At 43.8% G+C, this 20,805-nt stretch overlaps 1 protein-coding gene across 5 annotated transcripts in view; it reads right to left on the minus strand.

The window, feature by feature from the left end:
- SPIRE1 (spire type actin nucleation factor 1) overlaps window positions 1-20,805 on the minus strand; it is a 117,111-nt gene that overhangs the window by 26,516 nt on the left and 69,790 nt on the right. For all 5 annotated transcript variants that reach the window (XM_069957801.1, XM_069957800.1, XM_069957799.1 and 2 more), the window contains exons 4-8: window positions 14,283-14,408; window positions 4,372-4,452; window positions 3,812-3,976; window positions 3,514-3,600; window positions 2,394-2,523 (exon numbers count right to left, since the gene is read on the minus strand). In XM_069957801.1, the coding sequence (XP_069813902.1) occupies window positions 2,394-2,523; window positions 3,514-3,600; window positions 3,812-3,976; window positions 4,372-4,452; window positions 14,283-14,408 (589 nt within the window). The remainder of the gene's footprint in view (window positions 1-2,393; window positions 2,524-3,513; window positions 3,601-3,811; window positions 3,977-4,371; window positions 4,453-14,282; window positions 14,409-20,805) is intronic.

Raw genomic sequence — 20,805 nt, forward strand, 5'->3', positions numbered from 1 at the left:
CATCAAAGTCAGAGGCTTGCTTTTAATTAGTATATTGTATATATATATATATATATATATATATATATATATATATATATATTCAGAGGAGACAAGAGCTGCATTCCCTGAAAGGTGCTAGAAAATACTTAGTAGAAAACACATTATAACGTAATCCCAGCTCTGAGCTTCAGCAATACAGCACTGTCAGATCTGGAGGCACAACTAAACACTCATTAAGGAGGCTTTACTACATCTAGCCATTATGTATTCAGGTCCCAATTGTCATGAAGGAACCTTCAGAAGCTTCTAGAATCAATTGCCTCCCAGCACCCTGATTATTTATTACCAGAACCTACAGCTAATCAATATATCTACCTTCACAAAATGCAGACAGTGCAGGAATTTACAGCTAAACCTGCAAGGAATAAATAAAAAATAATTCACTACTTCAGATAGTAACTAAACTAGCCTGTATATAAGCAGCTAATATAGTTTCACCATGTATATACTTGGAGATGATCAGCACAAGCATGCCCTTCAATCCACATTGGAGCCTCAGTGATTTTGCTGGAAAAACTGCAGTGAGAGCTACACTAGTCTCCTTCGTAAATACAGATACTCTTAGAAGTCAATGGGGACTGTGGTACAGGGGAAATGACTGCACAAACCACAATGAGGCCGGGTTCACACATCGTAACACACCAGCCGTTTTGTGACCCGGCCGTGTCACAGAATGGCCGGTGTCAGTGAGTTTATCCCGGCCGGTACTGGATAAACCTCTTTTCTGGGGAATTGGAATGGGGATGCACATGGACCAATTCACCATAGCCGACAATGGGGAGTGTGGCCAGAGCCGCACTCTCCATTGTGTGAAGTGACAGTTTTGTGCAGCTGCTATTCAATGAATAATGTCAATTTTTCGTGCGGCCACTAGGGATCCCGAATGAAGTGTATACACTCTGGCCGGGATTCCCTCTGACTGCAGTAAAACATAATTTTTGTTTTAATCACGGCGATTGTTGCAAATCGGCAACAACGGCCGTGATTGATACAAAAGTTACGTGAACATAGCCTGAAAGTGTGAACAGATCCCGCCATGCACAATAAACCATTCAGGTTGGTTCTTGCATCTTCCAAACCTGCCTATAAATATCTGGCTGGTTTAAAAATGCTATTCTTAGTCCTTTGTTCTCAACACATCTATAGAAAGTAGCCCAGACAGTAATATCCACATAAGCGGTTTATGTAGTTCTGAGACCTGTCAGTAAAGCCAACATAAAAGAAACCAATGATGCAAAGAATTAAACAGAAAAGTGATTAATAACAAAGCATAGCAAAACTGAAAAGTAACATCAATGTAGGTTCATATGTGAAAAAAAAATTAGTTAGTCTGCTACTTCTGACAATATACTCTGTAATACTGGCATCATGTAAACACTGTGGGGGAGATTTAGCAAACATGGTGTAAAGTGCAACTGGCTGAGTTGCCCCAAGCAACCAATCAGATTCCTCTTTTCATTCCTCACAGACTCTTTGGAAAATAAAAGGTGGAATCTGATTGGTTGCTAGGGGCAACTGAGCCAGGTGCACTTTACACCATGTTTGATAAATCTCCCCCTGTGTGGTATTGTAGGAGTAAGGGCCAGTTCACACTGAGTAAACACGGCGTAATTCCTCTTCGCCGTGGAATCCCGCCATGCTCAGTGTGCTGCTGTAAGTGAATGAGAGGGCACGCGCTTGTCCGCTCCCTCTCCTCTCCACTCAAAGTAGTAACATGTAGTAGTGGTAGTAGTGGTAGTAGTAGTAACTTCTTTGAGTGGAGAGCGTCGGCAGCGGACGAGCGCATGCCCTCTCATTCACTTACAGCAGCACACCAAGCACTGCGGGATTCCGCGGCGAAGAGGTCAGCAGGTTATGGCAGCCCAACTCCGCTGATGTATCCTAATCGGGGATGTAACAAGGAGATACATGGTAGACTTAATATGGCACTTTGGTGTACTGGTAACTGTACAGAAAGGCAGGGGAGAGAATATATATATATATATTTTCTCTCCTCTGCCTTTCTGTACAGTTACCAGTACACCAAAGTAAAAAATAAAGTAAATTAAAAATATATATATATTTATTTTTTACCTTTAAGGGGTTTATCAAGGGTAAGAAAAAACAGGGTCTCATGTCTTCAGTTTGTATGTGGTAATGTAGCTCAGTTCCATTGATGTGAATGGTGCCGAGCTGTAATATCACACGCAAAGCAAGACATGTGTTGGGCTTTTTTTTAGGAGACAGCAGCTATATTTTTCTAATCTTACACAACCCTTTTAAAGTCGTAGACTTTGAAGCATCATTTTAATTAATCTGCTTGCACCTAAAAAATGTAATAAAAATATTAGATTGTGTAGCCATGCTCTTACCCAGTCGGCTATGCCGAATTTCATCAGGGGAAACAGGGCGAAGCTTCCTTTCAGATTTAATCTCCTCCAGCATCCGTTCATGTAGACTTCGTGGACGAGCTGGGGTAGGTTTCAACTTCCGTGCAGATACCTACAGGGATAAAATTATTAGCAGCTATTGTGTATATCGTTAGACTAGACAGAAAACACCACTTCCTGCAGGACATACAGCAGCTGATAAATTACTGAATACTTCAGATTTTAAAATAGAAGTAAATTACAAATCTATAGAACTTCCTGAAACTAGTTGATTTGAAAGATTTTTTTTTCAACTTCTACCCCTTTGACTGGACCCTGAAGGTGGGAATATATAGACGGACGTTATTTGCAGAGTATAATTGAGCACTGTATTGGGGCACAAAATTGTATAGTGGTACTACTAAGGGGTAAATTAGGAACCTATGCATCAATGGATATTAAAGAGGATGTACCATCAGGTACATCCTTTTTAATCTGACCCACGGATAGTACGGCGCAGTCATGGAAAAGCCGATGCCGCGGTCCGTTTTTTGAACCTGGTTCCAGCGTACAACGCCGTTCTATGCACGGGTACTGGGCCAGGACTGAAGCACAGGAGGCGGGCCATTGATTCTAATGGAGCCGTGTCATAGAGGGGAGGGAATTCCCTCCCTCTTTAATCTTTTCAGTATTGCTTTTTATGTCTATTGTATGTCATTATTTGTGATTGCTTTATTCAGTGGTTATAGCTTTAGCTTACAGCTTTGTGCTTATGTGGCTGAGGTACTAGGCTTAGAAAGGTTGAGAAACAATAACATTAATCATTTCTACACACATTAAAGCTGAAAAATCTTTCCAGCAAGCAAAATTACAATATTAGTTTCAACCAACCATTACAAAAAGGTATGAGACCAAAGATATACTGTTTATAACTGAAAACAAGCGGCGCACATGACCTGATTATTTCCGTGGGGAACCTACTGCCAGCTGTTTAGATGAATAATCTGCTTTTACAGTAAGAGGCTGCACTGCACAGGCTAGCAAGCATGGAATTGGGAGGAATTTAATTCAGATGAGCTGAAAGCATAGGGATACATGATTAGTGCTTAGCAAGAATACATACAGGATTTAACGGTGGTCTGGAGCGTATAAAATCCAGGATTATTTCATGAGCGCTCTTCTTTAATCGTGGAGGGATGTCACCCTGAACCTAGAACAAAATAAACAGCATACAAGGTTTAAGTGTTAGGGGAAGGGGAAGGCTCTGTGACAACGTATTTAACAGTATAAACTAAAAACACAGCAATTCAGTATCTGAACAAATAGAGACACAGGGAACAATGCTTTTATTGAGTAAGGACAGATAACAATAAGCAACACACAAGGCTGCACTGCCCTGAAGGTCTATGAAACCAACTCACCATCACCTTTCTCAAGGTGTAACGTTTAGATCGGATGTCATCCATTAGCATTTCATATGGGGTCAGCTGGTACTCAATAGGCAACATGTTGTACTGACGCTCTTGTACTTTCTTCAGCTTGACTCCATTTCGTAGATCGCGCATTACCTGGACCCAAAACCTGGCCTGAAAAGATAGATCCACAATATATGAATGAAGGTGGTTTTCAGAAGAGAGTTCTTCTCAGTTTACCACAAGTGGACCTAACTGGCGCCATGACCAACGAGAGGTATCACACAATCATACTGTACCAACTTAATGAATTTACGATTATGTGGCTGGAAAAAAATATGCTCTCAATTTGTTTTTTCTACCATTGAAGGCCACCCACCTGCCACAGATTGGAGATAGGTGCTAGAAAATATAATAATTAGCAGATCTTAGCAAGGGCTGCTCCTTCATTGTTTTGCATAACCTTACAGCCTGTCCTTCTTGGTGTCACAATTTCAATGTTGAGGATGGTATATTCATAATAAGATACACAGAGTATGAGTTTTAGGTTTATATTATCAGTAACATACCCAATCAGAATTTTTTAAATCATCGAGGTCAGTAGATCTGTCTGTTGGATCATGTCCCATCTCTTGAATCTTCTTTAAGCTCTGTAAAAATATAAAATGTAAACTATAACAAGAAAAATAAATCTATGTACTTTTAGTCATATAAGGAATATTTAGAAGCCAGGACAACTTTAATGCTCTTAGAGACATATTCTGAAATGTTTATTTCTTATGTTGCAATTTCTTCAAAGCTAAAGGTAAACTGAATTTAAAAAAACTGAACATTTAAAAAAAAACTAAACTTGAAACACAGTAAAAATGTCATCCTGCACTCAAAGTATAAGAAAGGCTCATGCTTTCCTTTGCACAACATTTTACGTTCCTCTCCAATTTTAAGATATAACAGACTTCCATATTGGAAAGCTTTGAAGGATGGACTACTTTTTAGGCCATGTTCATAGGCTGTATGAACCGCGACCATTGTTTGACAAACAACGGCCAATGTCTCAGATGTTCACCTGGCCGATACTACAGCATCGGTTGGGTGAACATCACTACATTTCAATTGAAATGCGGGCACATTAGGGTGTGCCCGCACTAAAATTAGCCATAGAGCACAATGTAAAGTACGGCCAGTTGCCGTACTTTACACTGTGAGCACAGGCTATTTTATGTGGCCACTGTTCAATGAATAGCGGCCGCACCAATCAGACATGTCAATTATTTTTTGTGGCCGCATGGAACACCAGCTGTAGTGTATACACTATGGTCGTTTCATATACACACTAGTGTGAATTCACACAGTCAAACAGCGGCCGTTGTTGCAACCTAAACATAAACTCCGTCAAGATTCAATGTGAGTGAGGCCTAAATATGAAGCACCTCTGGAAAGAATTTTGTGGAGACTATCCTATAGTCTAATCTTTCTTACATGCATTACATAGGATCATAGGAGCTACAGAACAGAATGGAGAATACTTGATGAGACTTTGCAGGGCTTGTGTGTAGGCTGTATCTATGGAAACACAGGATGGATGAGGGCACCTTCTAATTAAAACACTTTGCAAAGTTGCTTTATTCTTTTATATTAGATGCACTGGAACAATTTAAATAAAAAATGGCTGTAAAAATAAATTTCCTGATGTTCAAACACCTAAAGGCTGGAAGTATCCAGCCTAGTGCACCAGAAAAAATATACTAGGTGATCTGAAGGTCTTCATTCATAGGGAAGGGTAAATATAACACTTCACTGTATGATAATTCAGGTGCACTATTACCCACGCACTATTACCCTTTAAATATATTCTGTGTTTCGAAACCATGTTGGATTACAAGGCTTCAAAGAATCACGAAGTATATCAAGAAAGCAATATAGAAGCTATACCATTGTAGATTTCTGTGCAGAGTGACTTCCATTATAGAGTCAGATCATACAAACCACTTCCAGTGAAGCATGCTTGTTTTGCTTGGACTCAGCAGGCTCCCAGCATGATTTTTTTTTCCTTTTAAGTCACTGTAATTGTCTGCCATCCTGTCTCACAGAAGCTGGCATTTTCTTTATTTTTTTTTCTTGATTGACGAGAATACGGCTTATTAGGGCCTCATAACACAGTGCGCCCATTCAGGAGATGTATGCTTAACGTAATCTTTGAAGATTTTTCTTCAGTTGTTTTAGAGGAAAGCTAAATGCGAGTGCCAAGATAATCTTTCACATGCAGACAATAAATAGAAGGCACTAATTCAGCCTTTTATATACAACCCTGCATACATAATCCAGCTGATAAAACTCTTGTTGTAACCCAAACTCTTAAAAAATCACCGACTATGAGGAACCAGAATACATTATTACAGAACTACCAAAATCAGAAAACCAGCACTGCCAACCAGGGCTATGGCAGCTTACTGAGGATGATAGAGTGGCCATTAGCAACTTGGCCAGAATATATACAGTTATCAGGTTGGTTCTTGTGAAGTAACTTTTGTTTTTCCAAACTACTATGTTATCGTATGACTTCATCAAGCTTCATGAGACAAACAGTGCAATGTAACAAGAGAAATAAAAAGGGCACAAAACCCACAACAAAGACAAAACCTGGAATCAGAATTCTTGCATACAGAATGGGTAAGAGGGTGTTACCAAGCAACGAGTCCGTGCCCTCTGGAAACATGCCATGGGGCCAGTAAGATTAAATCATCCTTACAAAAAGCCGGTCGTCTAGGCATCGTTAATTACTTCTCTAAACGAGAAAGGCTTCAAAGATGGGTCTCCGAAGTAAACACTCAACGGCCTTAAATGTTGGTTTATTTTTAACACACTATGGGCTTTTGACCAGATATACACAGAGAATAATGGCGAACCAAGACCAAGTGGTCCCTCTAGTCTGCACATTATACTGCCCCGTTGTGCATGTTAAAAACCCAACCATCAAGATGCTTTTCAGATTACCACATAGAGATGAGCAAACCTCAAGCATGCTCGAGTCCATCCGAACCTGATCGTTTGGCATTTGATTAGCGGTGGCTGCTGAAGTTGGATAAAGCTGTAAGGTTGTCTGGAAAACATGGATACAACCAATGACTATACACCCATGTTTTCCACATAGCCTTAGGGCTTTATCCAACTTCAGCAGCGACCGCTAATCAAATGCCAAACGATCGGGTTCGGATGGACTCGAGCATGCTCCAGGTTCGCTCATCTCTAATTAACAACCATTAATGTCCTGATCTAGTAAATCAGTCACATTACATCAGTTTTGTACATGCCATCTTCTGGTTCATGTATAATGTTAGTAACATATATTTTGAGGCAGGTCAGACTTCCAGGACATCCAATGATCACTAATGCTATGGGGTCGCAGTGCTCTATTGCGGGCATTGCCAATTATCTGTTAATGGCTTTCCCAGTGGGACACCATATATTCCTTGTCCCACCAATCAGCCAAACCTAGTGTCTCCAGAATCTTCTGAAAGCCAACAAAGATGGATCTCCCACAGAGTTCAAATAACATCACTGCCTTATTCTATTTCTAAAGCAAGGCCATAGTCAGGTTGATGAAATGAGGCCAACTGAGTATTTTTTGTCCTGCAGTGTGTAATATCATAAATATTCAGTAAAGCCGCAGAGTCCATGATGCATCAAAATCTTTTTAATTGCATGCAGAGTGTTAATTACATATAAACAAGCACAGCGCCTGCCAACATTTCCCAGACAAGACTATTCAACGATTCCACTTTCATCTGATCCACAATATGAAAAAGACATAGCAGAAATGTACAACCTGCACATTTAAATGGCTGAAGAATAAGCCAAGACAACAAGAAGATTATCAGATGGTTCACCATTACCACTGGCTTTGTCCAATGTAAATATCTATGCAGATTTACTCCTAGTGCAAGACCTGAGGAGCCAAACAGTGAATGCTTCCAGCTACTTGCTCTAGACAGAACACATCGGCACAGATTTATCAATCCTGTTTAACAGCTCAACAGGGTAAACTGGAACTAGACAGTTTGTGGGAAATTCATCACAGTGGCACATGCTTTTTGACACATTTGGCACAACCTTAGACTGTTTCAGTTGAAGACTTAAAAATCAACACCTAAATATTTTGGCACAGTGGGTCGTATTGTAAGCCACACCTACTTCAGAGAAATCCTGTCCCACCGCTAAGGCTGGGTTCACACTGCATATTTGCTGTTCGTTTAACATAACAGTTTATTGATAAAAAGGGATGAAAAAAATGAATGCATTTGACTATATATATATATATATATATATATATATATATATATATATATATAATCAAAATGGACCTGTTTTTATAGTGAACACAAAAATGTGGTTCACTTCAACAAGTAAATAAAGATGAGGCACTCACCCTTCTCGTCTTCTTAAAAGCAGATAAAGTTTTATTTAACATAACTGCAGGTACAGACACAGACATGCGGACGGGCGACAGCCTGTTTCGTGTGCGTCACTACACGTTCCTCGGGGGCCGTCTGTGTCTGTACCTGTAGGTATGTAAAATAAAACTTTATCTGCTTTTAAGAAGACGAGAAGGGTGAGTGCCTCATCTTTATTTACTTGTTGAAGTGGATTTTTAATGGACTATCATGGATGAATGAGCACCACCCGTAGTCACTTCAGGTCTTCGTGGAGAAGTGTTTAAACGGTCCGGTTCACCTGCGGTAGTGCCGAGACATTTCCTCTGTGGTGATCAAAAATGTGGTTGACCACATTTCTGTGTACACACACAAAAAAAAATTAGGTCAGTTTTGATCCTTTCTTTTAAAGGGAATCTGTCGGCACCCGGACTGGACCCAAGGTGCTGACAGTGTAGTATAGGTGTGTGTCCCCTGTGTGCATGGTCTCTGTTTAGAAAGCCTCTGTGCAGTAGATTTTTAACAAACACACTAACCAAGTGTCAAAGAGGAGTAGTGGCATGGCTTGTGCCGCACTTCGGCACGCCTCACCACTACTTCTTCTCCCCATATTCATGCATATTTACCTACTAGCCTGCCTCCTGCTCCCCATTGCTGTCATGTAGTTCCATGCACGTGTCACTGCTGGCCATGCTGCGAATTGCTAGTTCGCATCTGTGCCGACAATTCCTTCTGGGGGGGGTGGTCGCTCCTGGTCACGTTTGCTGTAGAGTGCGCATGTTGAGGGCCTAAAACCAGTGCCCTCATTTGTAATGTTCAGCGTGCGTGCGATGCCCTCCTTCCCTACAGCACATGGGCAAACCGTGTTACCCCAGAGGAAATCGGCGCCACAGGTGCGAACTGGCAAAACGGCACCTGCTTGCAACTACATGATGGCAACAAGGAGCAGGAGGCAGGCTAGTAGGTAAATATGCATAAATATGGGGGGGAGGAGGAGGAAGTAGTGGTGAGGTGTGCTGAAGTGCAGCACAAGCCATGCCACCAGGCCCGCATCTGCCATGAGGCGAAGTGAAGACTTCGCCTCAGGCGGCAGATCACACAGCCCTGAGGGGGGCGGCACCAGCCTCCCCTGCACTGTGAGCTTCAATGTTTACATCACATGGCTGAACACTCACTGTGCAGGGACTGGCTGTGCTGTGCGGCTGATGGCCGACCCCATTACAATAGCCAGGAGGAGAGGGAGATCTGCAGATGGGCTGCCCTGATTGCCAGTCCGTGGGGGCCGCCCAAGCAACTGCTATTTAGGGACTGGGGCCGCTGTCTGACTGAGGGGGCCGCCCGCTGCCACACACTGTGCTTATCAGTGACCCCCTCACAGGAAACAGGCAGGCAGCGCTGCTGATCAGCTTCCCCCGCCACAGGACTGAGGCCCCTGCACTGTCACATGTCACTGTCTCCAGCCCCACTAGAGGAGCAGGCAGCCTCCAATGGGGAAGGGGAACTGCTCCGTATTCCGCCCACCAGATGAAGATGGAAGCCCACCCAGACAAGAGGAGCGTCTCATGCCCAAGCGGTATGAGGGAGGGGGGGGGGGGGGGGGGGGACTTTACTCAAGTTTAGCAAGTTACAGGAAAGAGGTTAAATCAGGATGCAGTGTATCTCTACCTAACCCCTTAGGAGCCAGAGAGCCCAGCAATAAAGGGGTTAAATGATTTACCCGACTGGGTGCAGTGTGCTCAGCACATCAGGTTGTCAGCAGTACACTTGGCCCAGCAACAACTTGACCCCTTTCCTCTGAGCTGTGTATAGTGCCGCCCACCTATACCGGAGAGACGATCTGACAGGGAGCAGAGGCCAGAAGACTATGCAGCACTGGTGTGGTCGCCCAGCATAGTGTTACATTACCAATGTCCAGTGCAGCACATAGTCGTCCTGCTCACACAGTAATACTAACAGCACCACAGTGTGAGCAGAAGCTCCTGGGACCAGTCTGCAGGCAGCACTGCAGCACATTGCACCCACAACAAATTCTGATAGTAGCTGCTGTGCTGACCTGGCTTCATCCTCCTCCCGACCTCATGAGCTCTCCTCTATCCCTCTTGAAGTGTAACAGCAGGAGCAGGGTGCTGGAAGGTCAGGGGGAGGGTGGCTGTATGCTGAAGATAGGGGAGGGAGGTATTTACATGGGACTGTATGCTAAAGAGAGGAGAGGGAGGTGTTTTCATTTGACTGTATGCTGAGGAGAGGGGAGGGAGGTATTTACATGGGACTGTATGCTGAAGAGAGGGAGGTATTTTCATGGGACTGTATGCTGAGGAGAGGGGAGGGAGGTATTTACATGGGACTGTATGCTAGAGAGGGGAGGGTGGTATTTACATGGGACTGTATGCTAAAGAGAGGGAGGTGTTTTCATGGGACTGTATGCTGAGGAGAGGGGAGGGAGGTATTTACATGGGACTGTAAGCTAGAGAGGGGAGGGTGGTATTTACATGGGACTGTATGCTAAAGAGAGGGAGATATTTTCATGGGACTGTATGCTGAAGAGAGGGGAGGGAGGTATTTACATGGGACTGTATGCTAGAGAAGAAAGAGAGGTATTTTCATGGGACTGTATGCTGAAGAGAGGGGAGGGAGGTATTTTTACCTGCACAGTGTGAGGTGGTATTACATCCTGGGGGCACAGTGTGTGGTGGTATTACATCCTGCGGGCACAGTGTGTGGTGGTATACATCCTGCGGGCACAGTGTGTGGGGGTATTACATCCTGCGGGCACAGTGTGAGGTGGTATACATCCTGCGGGCACAGTGTGTGGTGGTATACATCCTGCGGGCACAGTGTGTGGTGGTATACATCCTGCGGGCACAGTGTGTGGTGGTATTACATCCTGCGGGCACAGTGTGTGGTGGTATACATCCTGCGGGCACAGTGTGAGGTGGTATACATCCTGCGGGCACAGTGTGTGGTGGTATACATCCTGCGGGCACAGTGTGTGGTGGTATACATCCTGCGGGCACAGTGTGTGGTGGTATACATCCTGGGGGCACAGTGTGTGGTGGTATACATCCTGCGGGCACAGTGTGTGGTGGTATACATCCTGGGGGCACAGTGTGTGGTGGTATTACATCCTGCGGGCACAGTGTGTGGTGGTATTACATCCTGCGGGCACAGTGTGTGGTGGTATACATCCTGGGGGCACAGTGTGAGGTGGTATTACATCCTGCGGGCACAGTGTGAGGTGGTATACATCCTGTGGGCACAGTGTGAGGTGGTATTACATCCTGTGGGCACAGTGTGTGGTGGTATACATCCTGTGGGCACAGTGTGTGGTGGTATTACATCCTGGGGGCACAGTGTGTGGTGGTATACATCCTGGGGGCACAGTGTGAGGTGGTATTCATCCTGCGGGCACAGTGTGAGGTGGTATACATCCTGTGGGCACAGTGTGTGGTGGTATTACATCCTGCGGGCACAGTGTGAGGTGGTATTACATCCTGCGGGCACAGTGTGTGGTGGTATTACATCCTGCGGGCACAGTGTGTGGTGGTATTACATATTGGGGCACAGTGTGTACTGTACTAAATGCTGCAGATTTAAAATGCATTTATTTTGGTGCAGAAATACCGTACTGTAGATCTGCAGCAGGACCACAACGTCTGCAGAGGATCTGGTCCACTTGCTTATCATCTTAGTGTAGAGGGGGGCGCCATGTCAATTCTCGGCTCAGGCGGCAGAAAAGCTAGAATCGGCCCTGCATGCCACTACTCCTCTGTGACACTTGGTTAGAGTGTGTTTGTTAAAAATCTACTGCACAGAAGCTTTCTAAACAGAGACCATGCACACACGTGGATGCACACCTATACTACACTGTCAGCATGTCAAGTCCGATCCATGTGCTGACAGATTCCCTTTAAATAATGGAAGTCAATGGAAAAACGGATCCAAATGGTTGCACACAAATCAATCAATTTTTTTCATGAGATGGATACGTTAAACCAGGGGTGGGGAACCTCCGGCCCGCGGGCCGCATCCGGCCCCTGAGACCTCCCGATGCGGCCCGCGGCCCGCAGCTCCCCTGTGATGCTCGCCGCTCTGGAGGAGGAAGAAGCCGGCATACACAGCATCCTCCGGTGTCTGTGACAGCTGCCGGACACCGGAGGATGCTGTCTGTGCCGGCTCCTTCCCCAGCAGAGCGGCGCGTGTCTTTAGTCTCCTGCGGGCCACGCGCGATGACGTCATTTCATCGCGCGCCGCCTGCAGGAGAAGACCGGCACAGAGGACCTGGGAGAGAAGAGGACATGGGCAGCGTGGGAACGGAGGTAAGGTGAGTGGGATGTTTATTTTTTTATTTGGGGGTTAACTAGGATCCCAGGGACATGACTGATGGGGGGGGGGCAACTAGGCTACCAGGGACATGACTGATGGGGGGACAACTAGGCTACCAGGGACATGACTGATGGGGGGACAACTAGGCTACCAGGGACATGACTGATGGGGGGACAACTAGGCTACCAGGGACATGACTGATGGGGGGGGGGGCAACTAGGCTACCAGGGACATGACTGATGGGGGGGGGACAACTAGGCTACCAGGGACATGACTGATGGGGGGGGGGGACAACTAGGCTACCAGGGACATGACTGATGGGGGGGGACAACTAGGCTACCAGGGACATGACTGATGGGGGGGACAACTAGGCTACCAGGGACATGCCTGATGGGGGGGGAATAACTAGGCTACCAGAGACATGACTGATGGGGGGGGAATAACTAGGCTACCAGGGACATGCCTGATGGGGGGGGGGGGGGAATAACTAGGCTACCAGGGACATAACTGATGGGGGGGGGGGGACAACTAGGCCACCAGGGACATGACTGATGGGGGGGACAACTAGGCTACCAGGGACATGACTGATGGGGGGGACAACTAGGCTACCAGAGACATGACTGATGGGGGGGGGGGGGGGGACAACTAGGAAACCAGGGACATGACTGATGGGGGGGACAACTAGGCTACCAGGGACATGACTGATGGGGGGATAACTAGGCCACCAGGGACATGACTGATGGGGGAGACAACTAGGCTACCAGAGACATGACTGATGGGGGGGGGGGGAATAACTAGGCTACCAGGGACATGACTGATGGGGGGGGAATAACTAGGCTACCAGGGACATGACTGATGGGGGGGGGGGGACAACTAGGCTACCAGGGACATGACTGATGGGGGGGACAACTAGGCTACCAGAGACATGACTGATGGGGGGGGAATAACTAGGCTACCAGGGACATGACTGATGGGGGTTAACTAGGCTACCAGGGACATGACTTGGGGGTTAACTAGACTACAAGGGGCATCACTGGGGGTTAACTACAATAGCAGGGGCACTAGGGGAACAATACTATGCCTTGTCCTGGGTGCTGCAAACCCCCGCTACTAACTGCCGCGCACGGTATGCGGCCCTCGAATGATTTTATTAATGCCCGACCGGCCCTCGACATGGAAAAGGTTCCCCACCCCTGCGTTAAACGGACTGCAAAAACTCAGATAGAGCCATAAAGAGTCTGAAACAAATAATGATGAAAATTAGCCAAAATACAGTTTACAACAAGAAAAATTGACCATGATAAATCTGCCCACTTGTGTCCTTTTTGCCCAGATTATTCCTTTAGCTTCCTAGAGTTCATATTTATACTACAACTGGTAAAACTGATGCAAACCAAAAGCACAGGTTACAATAAGCTACAATACATATTTATAATCCCAACCCAGCAAATTAATGTTATATGCCCACCGGAGAAAAAATGTAACCCACAGGAGTAATAAGGAATAAGGGGTGGTCATATCTCTATTCAGAGGTGAGGTGCATTTAATGATCACTGTGGGTGAAGAAGTGGGCAGGAGGTGGAGAGACATGGAGGAAACTGAATGCAGATTAATTTGGCTTCATATAACTGCACACTGCATGCATTTGCTGAGAATTGTACAGAATAGGAATACCCTTTCTTATTACACTATTACATGTGTTGTGTTGGTAATGCAGTATAGCTCACCTCTTTTGCACTTTTAATTTTTGACAGGAAGGTGTGCAGCTCCATGGTTTCCGCATACAGGGCCCGGCATACTGCCTGGTAGTGATTAGGGGCTTCGGATGGAGTTGGCAGATGGGATGCACACAGCTGTTATAAGAAATAGAAAAGCACATGTGGTTACCACATACAGTTTAAATAATTCAGAGTTTGTTATATATACTGAGAGCAAATTATCCCGTAATGCCAACTAGCACACTGGGACTTTCTTATTTAACATCCAACACATTTCTATAATAGCCTGGTGGGATTTTTAGTAATAATAATTTTATACTTCAGCTATCTCTGGACTATATTTAGAAAAATGAAGTGTTAGCTCTCCTGACATGTCTGTTTTACTAAATGCTTACTAAACAATTGTGAACAGTAATTGTGGAGCATCTATTCTTAGAACCTGGATGTGCGGCTTCTCTCTCTGGTATTACTCCAGGAAATGTATGAATAAATTGACAGCTCTATGTTATCATTAAAGGGAATCTGTCAGACACCACTGGATAGCAGCTAGGGCATAAAAGCAAACCAGATCTTTTCTGCAGCTGATGGTTGTAGCCAAACTTATACATTTTATTTTTTCAGCCAAGTGTCAAGTAGGAGAAGCTGAGCTGCTGTAGTGCCAGAGCAGGTAAAAACAAGCAAGAAGACATGCCAGGCCATGGCAGTTGAGTAACTTTGCTCAGTCCAGCCTCATTGGAAAAGACAGAAAAATAAGTTTGGTAGAGGTTGAGTTTATGGAAGTATCTAAAGAATGTTATAAATGTATAGCCAATAGAGATGAGCACAACTGTAGCATGCTTGAGTCTAATCGCCATTTGAATACTAGTGGCTGAAGAAGTTGGATCAAGCTCTAGTGAGTCTGGAAAACATGGATGCAGCATGGTTCTTGGCCTATACTAACAGAGAAACAAGCTACAGAGAGTAGATTTTGAGAATGACTACATTGAACACAGATTGCTTCTCATCACTAAGGAGATTAGTTGATCTCCATTAACTTCCCAGAGGTCAGAGAGCACAAGTTTCATTCTGGGCCCACTCCACTTTCATGTCATTAAGAAGCAGTTTTTGGCAAATGACTACAGATTTAATAACAGTCCCAACTTCACTGAAACACAGGATATCAAACACTATTTTAGCTATGCTTGGTCAGGCTCAATCATTCACTGGATCCCGGTATAGAATAAAGAGTAGCTACTGTGGGTAAAAACCCACCTAAGGCTTCATGTCAAAATCTGGTTTACAGATTTGTGCTAAAGGGGAGGGGGGCAATAAAATACACAGAGAAGCTATATTACCTGCTGTTATATACAGTATTTACATTCCAAAACAGACATTGACTATTGAGTACAGTACAGAGACCTCACAGTACATGTCTATCTGTATGTATTAAAGGGGTACTCTAGCGAAAAGATTTTCCGTTCAAATCATCTGGTGTCAAAGTTATACAGATTTGTTACTTACTTTTGTTTAAACAACTCTAGTCTTCCAGTACATATCAGCTGCTGTATGTTCTGCAGGAAGTGGTGTATTTGGACACATTACTCTCTGCTGCTCTGTCTGTCCAATTCAAAAGTTTTCTAGAGGATTTGCTGCTGCTGCTGCTGTTATGGACAGTTCCTGTCACAGACAGAGGTAGCAGCAGAGAGCACTTTGTCAGACCTGCAGGACATACAGCAGCTGATAAGTACTGAAAGGAAAGTGATTTTTAAATAGAGGTAAAATATAACTTTTAGTTGATTTGAAAGAAAATCCTTTTCGACTACCTCTTTAACATTGTCATTTCTATGATTGTGGTATCTATTTTACATACAGAGACTGGTAGATCTCATAAGATCTACAAGAATGTTAGATCACATGCTTGCTTTTAAGACCTTCCAGTCTGTTTCACATAGCCGGACAGGTTCTGTTAAGATATGTCTCACAGTAATAACTATGACTTAACACCACAAGGTCCAAAAACGCATCAGTTCCTGCTGTGTCCATGTGTATTACTGCAAGGTTTTACCCTGTTCTATGAAGATTGTATGGTTATCTCTATGAAGAACAGTGTTTGTTTAACACTCTTGAGTGCTGCCTGGGTGTGACCAGTGAAAATGAATCCAACTGTCATTATATTTGGTTAACTGGTTAGCTTTAGTGGCCAGGGGGCAAATACTTTTTCACACAGGGCCAGGCAGGGCTGAACAGCATTCTTCCTTCAATTAATTACATTACAGTAATACCTCGGTGTTCAAACACTTCGGTATACGAACAAAATGTCCCCCTGAAGTTTTGTTACGTACTCTGTATCCAAGCAAAGTGAGGGGAGATAACTGTCAGCTGAACTACCATTCAGCTGACAGTTATTGAGCTGCTTGGAATCACCAAGGTTACAGGAGCAGGGATTCCCATCATAATGACAGGAATCCCTGCTCTGAATGGGTGTTCCCTGCAGCAGAGGCAGGAGCAGACGGCTGTTTGAACAGCTCATCCAGCTTTCCCAAGCTCCATGGACCCTTCGGCACACAGAAGTAGAAGCAGCCTGGGGAAAGCACCGGCCAGTGGCTGCAGAGTCCGCTGTGGGGAGGGTGATGAGCACCTGAGGTGGCTTGGAGAAGGGTCCACAGAGCTGGCGACGACTGCTGACTGGTGATCGCTGCTGTGCTCGACAAGCAGAGGTGCGAGTGGCCTGGAGTTGGGCAGCCGGGGCAGGTTGGAGGAGCTGTTCCCCCACGAAAGGGAGAAGCAGCGGCGGCCCAGAGAAAGCGGTTGCAGGATCAGCTGTGGGGAGGGCAGCCTGTGGAATGGTCCACAGAGCTGGGGAAGGCTGGAGGAGCTGTTCCCCGTGGCAGGGAGAAGCGAGGGTGGCACAGCAAGTTCAAACAGCTGTCTGTTCCTGCCTCTCTCTCTGCCTCCACTGTGGGGATTACCCACTCCTTTACAGTAAGTAATGGTGCAAGATGCACCGCTACTTACTGATAGTCTTTACAATCTGTGGGCCGGGCGCTCTGCACCTGACCCATAGGGTGCAAAAACCAATTACAGACATTTACACTGTTCCAAATGGGAACACACAGCTCGATTCTCAAACTGCTTGGTTCTAGAACAGCCTTCCAGAACAGACTGTTCGCGAACAGAGGTATTACTGTATTTCGCAATGGCATTGTGTGTTCACTTGGGTAACCATTGTCTAATATTAAGGTAGATTGATGATCTGAAACATTAAAGTGTAACAAATATGCAAAAATAGATGAGATTGTAAAAGGAACAAATACTTTTAAACAGCACTGTACTTCAACAAAAATACGTCAACTTCCCCATTGAAAGACTAGATTAAAAGGATAAACATATGGCGGAATTTCCCAGTATATTACCTATAGCCTATTTGTTTGCAAATAAATCTGCCATATTTATGCAAACCAGTATTCAGAGATTTGGACAAATGAGTATTCAGAGATTCTAGTAAGTTTCCTTGTGGCCACAGGCTCGTACACAGATATAGCAGCATATTTCTGTGTGGAGTAACAAATATTGTTTCATCTCGTGTTAACAAAGAAGCATAACGTTATTTTAAATGACAACTCAAGGATCTTGGAGGTGAACACGCAGCATGTACACGTGAGAGCGCCAGCTGTAACGGCAATAGGACATGCCTATGAGAGAGGGAAGCTCTGAAGCCCAGTGTTCACAGCCACTCGTGATTCCATTTAACCAGCAACACAGATGATCTTGACCTTGTGATATCTCTTCAGAGCACTCTTTTTTTGTCATGTGAAAACTCAGCTTTCTTGCTTCAGAGGATGAGAAAAACGATCAAGAAACCCAGGATAACTTTTCTCCCCAAAAGACCGAAATGCAGTCATTAAGAAGAAATAGAAGCCGTCTCTGATAATAGTATCTTTATGTGATTGTTTACCCATTATAGTCTTTTACTGATGAGTGTTCTGGCAATTGAATAACACATTAAAAGAAAGAGACAAGAACTCCTCTGTATCTGCAGAACATGAGCTGACGTTCTTTCTAAATGCCAAGCCTAACAATCTTCTCCTATTATAGACCAGCGTATAAATAGGTTTCCTGTTGCCTGGTATTGTAGTGTAAACCCCCCAAAATATTTGTGAAGTACAGTATAAAGTTTGTATATAGTACAGTATAACTGTACCAATAATATTTTTTTATATTTCACATTTTTTTTTAAGATCAATTGTGATTGAGAAGCACAAATATGCAGGATTATAATAAGAAAGATTCATCAAAAGTAGAAGAGAGCAGCACAGTAGCCTATTTCATCCACATTCTACTTGTCATATTTGAGGACCACTGGAAAAAGCAAGCTATAACCTGATTAGGGAAAACAAGAAAGCAACCAGTGCTAGATTTAATAATTCTTTCTAATATATTATTCTACGTCAGGTTATCACATCCGTGCCATCTCAGCACATAGGTATACATAATGCGTTCTATGGGGGCTTCATTAAAACAGTGATGTATGCAGCACGGCTTTTAAACTCATCTATACAACTATTCTGCATTATATATCAAAGTCAATAAAAAAGGAACTTAGTGTTATGCAGGAGTACCTGGAACAGAAATCTGTAGTATCACAGAATTTAAAGGGAATCTGTCAGCTGTAACTCACGTTCCAGACTGCTGACACTGTTAAAGAGACACATGATACCTTTCATATATCCATCTGTGTTCCCAGAATGTATAAATACGCTGGTAGAAAGAGTCAAAGAGGCTTGTCCAGGCTTCTGAAAAGCTGCAATCTGTAATTCCTCCTCTAACCCCCTCCCTGCATGACTGATACCTGGAAATTTAATTCCAAGCAAGGTCATGTATGGGAGGGGGAGTAAGGAGGTGGTTCAGCTTGCTGCATTTCAGGAGCTCAGGAAAGCCTCCTTGACCCTCTGTACCAGAGAATAAAAGCATTTTTGTACTTTTTGGAAGCACAGACAGATATATGAAAGGTACCATGTGTCTCCTTGGCTTCACAGCTATCAGTGTCAGCAGTTTGGAATGTGACTTACAGCTGATAGAATCCCTTTAAACACTGGACAGCTTACTGCTGTCACATTATAAAACATTTTCCTTAGCTTTTAATAGGACAATTCTAAGAAAGATGAATATAAGGAAGTAGGAACAAAGAGTCCTTGAGGCATCAAGTCATGGGGCAAATGTGTTTACATGTAATGACTGTGCACAGTGAGGAATATAAATGTCTCATGTACTGAGGATGTGCACGTTATGCAAATAGCTAGATAATCTGAATGATCAGACGCTAATCTAAACTCATTCACATGGCATTTTAATTATGGTAATTATGGCATACACAACATGTCAGCGGTAATAAAACAACAACTCTGACAACACCACACAAAAAAATCTTTGTCTCTAGCGCTTTAACATTTAACGTGTCCCTTAAAATAGCAGAGATTCTATGCTGTCAATGCTGTCTGCAGTGGTGGAGAACAGGTGATCTGAAGAGCAGCAGTGCCAATAGGTCAGGTAAGTATACAATTTGGTTATTTTTATGTAGCCCCAGCCACGTACGTAAATACACTTCCTGCCCAAACAACCCCATAGAGTCTCATGAGTGACTTCTATAATCAACTGTGCACTGACATACCAAAAGATAGAAGAAAAAGGGATCTACTTTAATGATTAAACCCACCACTAGCAGGCCAAAAGACCTCTTAAAAGTAGTTATAATACTGAAGGAGGTCTAAAATACCCAGAAGACTAATCAGGGCTTTATAAATTATTTACCTCTAATACATAGCATACCCTAAATAGCTGTAAGGGAAATATTACAGATATGGCTGGAACCCAGCAAGAGGGAAAATAAATGATCAACCCAAAAGATTAATGCTTCTTTCAACAAAAAACAATGACAAAGGAAAAGATTCAGAAAGGGGGGGGGGGGGGGTATTAAATGCTGCTCTATAGACATCTGTAATAATGTTGCTATTTACATGAATGAACCGCCTCTCAGCACTCACAGTTATTACAGGAATCAAATGGGTCATAGGAACCTGTAATCTTGGTATAGGGCAATTGCCTCATATTGTTTCCTTTCTTTTTTCCTTTCTCTGGATAAATACAGTAGGGTTATAAATTGAACTTGAACTTGGACTTTTTTTGTTCAGCCTTATCAACTATGTGACTAGGTAACCCACCCAAAGATAATATAGTTATTTTCTAGTTACATAACTAGAAATCCAAATCATTAACATTCCTAAGAGACTTACTCCCAACAAGTTCACAGAGGAGTATTAGAGCCCAGCAAAACTCTGCTTCCGCCTGCTTTTGTTAGCCCTCAGCTTGACACAAGATTATGTCGACACCACTGGCAAACCCACCTATTTATAAGGCTGTTGTCATTCTGTCCCTGAAAGCTCAAACTTGTGCGATTATTTTTATAATAGAAACACAGTTGTTTTACCCTATCACAAACCAGTAGGGCTCCGTATGATGAGGCCTCAACTTTTATTCGTAGAATGGTATATGATAA

The sequence above is a fragment of the Dendropsophus ebraccatus genome, chromosome 2, assembly GCF_027789765.1.
Source record: "Dendropsophus ebraccatus isolate aDenEbr1 chromosome 2, aDenEbr1.pat, whole genome shotgun sequence".
In the NCBI taxonomy this organism is placed as follows: Eukaryota; Metazoa; Chordata; class Amphibia; order Anura; family Hylidae; genus Dendropsophus; species Dendropsophus ebraccatus.